Source organism: Fukomys damarensis, unplaced genomic scaffold (genome assembly GCF_012274545.1).
Source record: "Fukomys damarensis isolate Sample0158 unplaced genomic scaffold, DMR_v1.0_HiC HiC_scaffold_9, whole genome shotgun sequence".
Taxonomy (NCBI): domain Eukaryota; kingdom Metazoa; phylum Chordata; class Mammalia; order Rodentia; family Bathyergidae; genus Fukomys; species Fukomys damarensis.
Window position 1 is genome coordinate 2,144,883 of NW_022900921.1, and position 6,410 is coordinate 2,151,292.

General features: G+C 43.7%; 1 protein-coding gene across 1 annotated transcript in view; it reads left to right on the top strand.

Moving 5' to 3' along the window:
* LOC104873263 (proton-coupled amino acid transporter 3) overlaps positions 1–6,410 on the top strand; it is a 30,438-nt gene that overhangs the window by 17,194 nt on the left and 6,834 nt on the right. Inside the window, 3 exon segments of the mRNA XM_019209855.2 lie at positions 3,175–3,286; positions 3,655–3,668; positions 3,823–3,962. Of these exon segments, the coding sequence (XP_019065400.1) occupies positions 3,175–3,286; positions 3,655–3,668; positions 3,823–3,962 (266 nt within the window).

The following is a 6,410-nucleotide window of genomic DNA, read 5'->3' on the forward strand; positions in this document are numbered from 1 at the left end:
CATGGCCTCTACTCCAATTCCTAACAGTGTCCTTATTCCCGTCCAAAACTTCCTGGGCAGTCTTTATGGTCCACATCCCATAATAATAATAATACAGTATCTATTTCATTGTCCCTCATGCTTAATGACCATGACGTTAACTCAGAAACCCTTTCTCCCTGAAGGTATCCTACTCAGCACCCCTGGTTCTTGTTCTCACCTGGACCAGTTCCTGTCCCAGACATGAGCTCAGAACTCACATTCTTCTCATTACCTGGCACTTCATGAGTAATCTTTAAATCAGCAGTCCCAACCTTTTTGGCGCCAGGAGCCAGTTTTCATGGAAGACAATTTTTCCACAGATGGAGGCGGAATGATGGCTTTCGGATGATTCAAGCATGTTGCATTTACTGTGCACTTTATTTCTGTTATTATTGTTACATTATAGTATATAATGAAATGATTATGCAATGCACCATAATGCAAAATCACGTATCCCCTGATTTGTTTTCCTGCTTCTGGACTATCCCACGTGGGGCTGATGGAGGTGAGGAGAGACAGTAGCACCAGTATGTTACTTATGTCCAGCAACTCCATTATCTCATTCTGGATGAGGTCACTGCAGAAAACCCTGCTTTGCAAAGATAGGATGTTGGAAATGGTAGCAAGCTTTTCAGTGCTTTTGTGGCAGTTGCAAGGCATTCCTCTGACTTTAATCCAGAATATGTGGGGATTTAAATTCCCTCAAACATACTTTATAGTCACCATCATTTATAATCTCAAGCAGTTGATCTCCTAGCATGGACACACTCAGTTCTCCTGGCTTATTCACAAATGGATCACAGATCCATTCCTTCCCAGTTTGGGGGTCTTGTGTGATTGGGAAGTAATGTTCAAACTCTTCTGAAAGCTGATACAGATGATCATGCAGCACCTGAGGAAAAGCAGGGCCTGGCTCAGTCTCTTGAAATTTCTGCTAATGTTTGAAACATCGAAAATCCCAAAGTTCACTTGTCACCCTCATAATTCCAGTTTGGCTTTGAATGCACCCACTTTATCTGCCAACTTGAGCACAGTTGTCATTCTCCCCTGAAGTGACAGGTTTAGTTTGTTGAGTAGGTTGAGTAGGTCACATGAGTAAGCAAGTTTTGTTTGTTTGTTTGTTTGTTTTGGATTTTTGAGACAGAGCCTTACTATGTAGTTGAGACTGACCTGGAACTCACTATGTAGCCCAGGCTGGTCTCGAACTCACAGCGATCCTCCTGCCTCAGCCTTCCCAGTGCTGGGATTACAGGCATGCGCCACCATGCCCAGTGTAAGCTAGTTTTTTGATCCACTCAGTGTCACTGAAATGTTCTCCCACTTGTGAGTGTTTTTCTAGAAGAGATCACTAGAGTAGGTCTCATAACTCAAAACTCTGGCCAGGGGTCTACATTTAGAAAGCCGTCTTGCTTCTGTGAATAAGAGTACCCCTGTGGTCTGCATTCGTCTCCTCACGGAGCTTCATGAACAGATGTGAGTTAAAGGCAGATTCTTTACGTGGTTGATAATCACATACTACAAAACACTGTTGTTGAGTTCTGGTACCATTTTTTAGCTGGCCAGCATTTCTCCATGGATGACCTAGAACATAAACTCACTTCACAAGCTGCTTTGACCTGCTTAGTGAAACCAGAAAGCCAAGCACTCATGGCAACCACTCTGTGCACATACTGACACAAAACAACCCATTTATTTTTCCTGATAAATAATCATTCAAGTACTTGAATAATGCTACAACTGTGATGTTATTTGGCAACAAAACTGCACACAACATATCCTCACACACATCTTGTGGAAAAATATATCACACAAAAACAAGCGTTGCTGCCTTGTTAACACTGGACTCATCAACCCATATTGCATACCACACTGACCCATTAATCTTCTCAAGCAATTATGCCTCAATACCCACTGCTCTTCATCAGTTTGTCTTATTATGGGTCCAGCCAAAAGAGGAACACATGCTGCCTTTAGAACAGTAGCCTCTCCTAAATATTCTTAACAGATGTTCTCAGCAGCAGGCAGGAACAACTCTTCGCCAATAGTAAAGGGCTTCTGAGCTTTAGCAATGTGGTTAAATCTAAGAATGCTGCACAGAGCGCAGACACACTTGATGAATAATTGCTTCTGTTTTTCATGTTCATATTTTCATCTTTTGAAAAACTCCAAAGGCTTGTCTTTTAATGCAAGATGTTTGGTTTCCACGTGGAAAAGCAATTTAGAAGGTTTTGTGGTTTTGTTGGATAGCCCGTCGTCATGTTCTACTAAGAGGCTTGGAGAATGTGAATCACCTGTTGCACTGAACCCCATAATTTAAACAGGACTCTTGGTATTTTATTTAAATGCAGCTTTCTTTTTGTTGGCAGTCGTAGTCTTCTGCTATCCCATCACTGGATCTTTCTCCCCACCCCATTCAAAGAAGCTCTCCAGTGATTCTTGTTTTTTACTCATTTTGGCCCGGTTTACTTGTGAACTTACCAAACTGTGACTGATACAAATGCATAGAGCAGGAAAGAGACATGGGCAGAAGTGGTAAATAAAATAGTGGATAAGCTATGCACAGACTAAAATAAGTGTTGACTTCTGATTTAAAGTCTGCCACCAGATGCAGCTTAATTGTCACTTGTCACTCATTGACAAAATTTTGATAGGAGCCTGCAAGCAATTGACTTCTTATGATCTCTGTGGTGAGACCTGTCTGCTAATCTTATTTTGTATTTGCAGCTACTCCCCAGCACTGGTATCACTGCCTCAGCTCCACCTCTGATGACCAGGCATTAGATTCTCATGAGGAGCACCCAGCCTAGATCCCTGATGTGTGCAGTTCATGGTAGGATTTGTGCTCCTATGAGAGTCTAATGCTACTGCTGATCTGAGAAGTGGGTCTCAGGTAATAATGGAAGCAATGGTAAATGCCTGTAAATACAGATGAAACTTGTGTTCACTCACCTGCTTCCATGCAGCCTGATTCTTATCAGGCCACAGTGTGGGTCCATGTCCCTTGGTTTAAAAGACAAGAAGGCTGACCAGGCTGTAGATATCTTATGGGTAGTCCTATGATGTGAGGTCAGGTCTAACCCAGCTTCTACCAGCAAAGATTTGGGATGACTTCTACACCATGGGAAAGCCAATTCCTTTCTCTTTTTCTTCCAGGGAATCCCATATCCCAGCAATTTACCCCTGATGGCATACTGGAAAACCTTCTTGCTATTCTTTGGTACGACCATCTTCACATTTGAAGGTGTTGGTGTGGTAAGATTGTTAAGTTTGAACACAAATAGTTCCTACTGCTCTTTGGGGTGGCTAGTTTTTAATTCCAGATGTCTAAATTAATAGCATTTAGGGGCCGAGGATTTAGCTCAGTGGTTTCGCTGCCTGCTTCGCAAGTTTAAGGTCCCAAGTTCAATCCCCGGTACCAAAACAACAACAACAACAACAACAACAACAAAACCAAATAAATTAATAGCATTTATGAAAAGTGAAGAATATAATGTCCCTTGGAAAAGGAAAAGTTAGCACACATGTACAGAATGTGTACTGCTCCGTATTCCACATTAAGCCCTGAAGGCTGAGTGAGAATTCACTAATAGCCAAGACTAGGCCAGGCATCCCTGACAGTAAAGAGCATGAGAGAAAATGAAAGCAGCGTGGCCATGGAGGCCCCTTCCCGACGCTGGGCCAACCCAAAGAAGGACATTGTGCTTGTGTAGGCAGCTGTATCTTCCTGATGTTCCACATGTTTTTCCACCTTTTCTTCCCCAAACTCTTTCCACCTCTAGGTTCTGCCTGTGAAACCAGAAGAATCCACAGCAATTCTCCCTTGTTCTGTACCTGGGGCTGTCCTTTGTCATCTCCCTCTGTATCTGCCTAGGGACACTGGGCTACATGAAGTTTGGGTCAGACACCCAGGCCAGCATCACTCTCGACTTGCATAATTGCTGGTACGGCCCTGCAGGCCTCAGGTGGTGGGAGTAAGAAGCATGGGACGGAGGCTTAGCAACAGAAGGGGCAGTGCCTTGGGTTATCATTAACAAGTGTTACTGTTCATATTAGTATTAATTAATTAGTGTTTGCTGGTATAATAATGTCAGTTTGATGATCCAGGCAATGTGTGCTATCTCATTTATTTTCAATCCTCATCCCTATGTATTAGCATTATTGTTATTATTATTAACAACTCTGCTTTATGGATATGGAAATTGATATTTGAGAGATTGCATGTAACTTTCCTGGCCATGATGTTTGTTTTTTGGTAATGGGGATCAAACTCGGACCTTGTGCTTGGGAGGCAGGTGGCGGTACCACTGAACTAAATCTCTGGCCCCCCAGCCACATTGTAAGAAGCTGAAATTTGCGCCAGGGATTTAGCTCAGTGGTACTGCCACCTGCCTCGCATACCCAAGGTCCTGAGTTCATTTCGCAGTACCAAAAAAAATGAAGAAGAAGCTGAAACTTGAATCCAGTTTGACCTTAAGTATAAAGCCCCTAAAACAGAAATGATCTGGGAATGGCAAGGAAAAAGAAAGAAGACCACAAACAGTATAACTCAGCATGATGACCAGAGTCCCACAGTTGGACTGCTCTTTAGGCCCAGGTCCAGAAATGAACCTGTGTTTCCACTTCTGCGACCCCGACGGAGCCCGGTCAGAGTTTGTTCATTTATCTGCTGTTCATTCATTCACACATCCGGGAAGTGTCCTGGGGGCTGCACACAGTGTGTGGGCGTTGACGGGAGCTGCTACTGTGACGGCAGCCCTGAGTGCGTGGTGACCACGTGGTCAGCACGGCTGAACCCTGTGCTCCCTGAAGTGGCCCAGGGGTTTGCATCTAGGCTCACGGGAGACCTTGGGCAGCCACCTTCTCTTAGGGTTTCCCTTTGTCCTCTGTAAAATGAAGACAAATCTGATGCCTATTTGTATCAGTCAGGATAGAAAAAGTTATTTTTTAATGTCAACAATTAAGCTTCTTTATTTATTTTAGACTGCAGGCATTTTTTTCTCTTTGTTTTTTGGTACTGGGGATCGAACTCGGGCCCTTGTGTTTGCAAGGCAGGCAGCAGAACCACTGAGCCACATCCCTGGCCCTGCAGGCATTTTTTCATTCATTAATTTTAAAAATTTGCTTAAATATTCTTACTAAATTGTGCACAAACTACTTTCTTCTGTATAAAATTCCAGATCTGAACTTAAGTCTTTCGTTATGTGTTTAGTCAATCAGAATAATCTATTTATTATGAAATTTTGTTTTTTGAAATAAGTGTATTTTAATTTGTCAAATAGCCAATCAACACTTTGGCTTTCTCTTTAGTCATTTGTTTTTATCTCTTTTACAATATACTTTATTAATTCCTATCGTTTTTTTGAGACAGTGTCTTATTATGTAGTCCATGCTGGCCTTGAACTCACTATGTGGCCCAGAGTGACAATCATCTGTACCAAATACTGGGTTTCCGCTTGAATTTTCACACATGCCTATAACATTTCGATGATATCCTGCCCCTGTTATTCTCCGTACCCCCTTTATTCCTTTCTTGTCTAACAACAGGATAAAGCAAGTTATGCTCCAGTAATGAACATGCTCAGTGGCTGTGCAAACAGATGCTTAATGCTAACCATTTACGTCGCATGTCCATTTCGGGGCGCCCAGGGCTCACACTGGGGGAACAGCTGCTCTCCAGAGTGTTGCGGGCTGCCATGGCAGGGAGCACAGTGGCCTCAGAGCCCTGGGAATGGAGGGTTCCTCTCTTGCCCACCCTTCCTCCCTGTGGGTACTCAGGGTTGGAGAAGTGCCCGGAAGTCTTTGGTGAACAGCTCAGATGACCATACTCCTTCATGCAGTGTGATGATGAGCATTAATTGATCTAATATTCCAAGCCCTCGTGGGTTGTCAGTGTTGTCAGTTATGTGTCCCCACAGCCTTATCTTTCCGGGTGAGTAGGGAAGGGGCAGGCATTTCCCACAAAGCCAGAGCTGTAAAATGAGAAAAGTGTCCCCAGCCCCACACCCCTCCCTGTGCTGTGGGAATGACCAAGTGAGATCATGAATGTGGAATTCCCTTGAAACTGTGCCTTGTTTTTCATAAGAAAGATACCATCCTGATATTCCTGGGATCACTGGGCTCCCATTCGCTGCTTGCCTTTCTTGGACAGCAGCGAGAAAGCAGGGACATGGAGTTCTGTCTGGTCTCTGCACCTGCCTGTGGGAACCTGGCTGCTCTTTCCGGGCAGTCGTAAGCAGACCACACTTCCCGATGAGAAAAACACAACGGTTCAGAGAAGACAGGTAGAGAATGTGAGCAAACAGTTCACAGGAAATAAAACATGGCCATTTTATACTTGAAAAGCTGGTAAGGCCTCACAAGCACGAGTTCGATCCCTGGTACCAATAAAT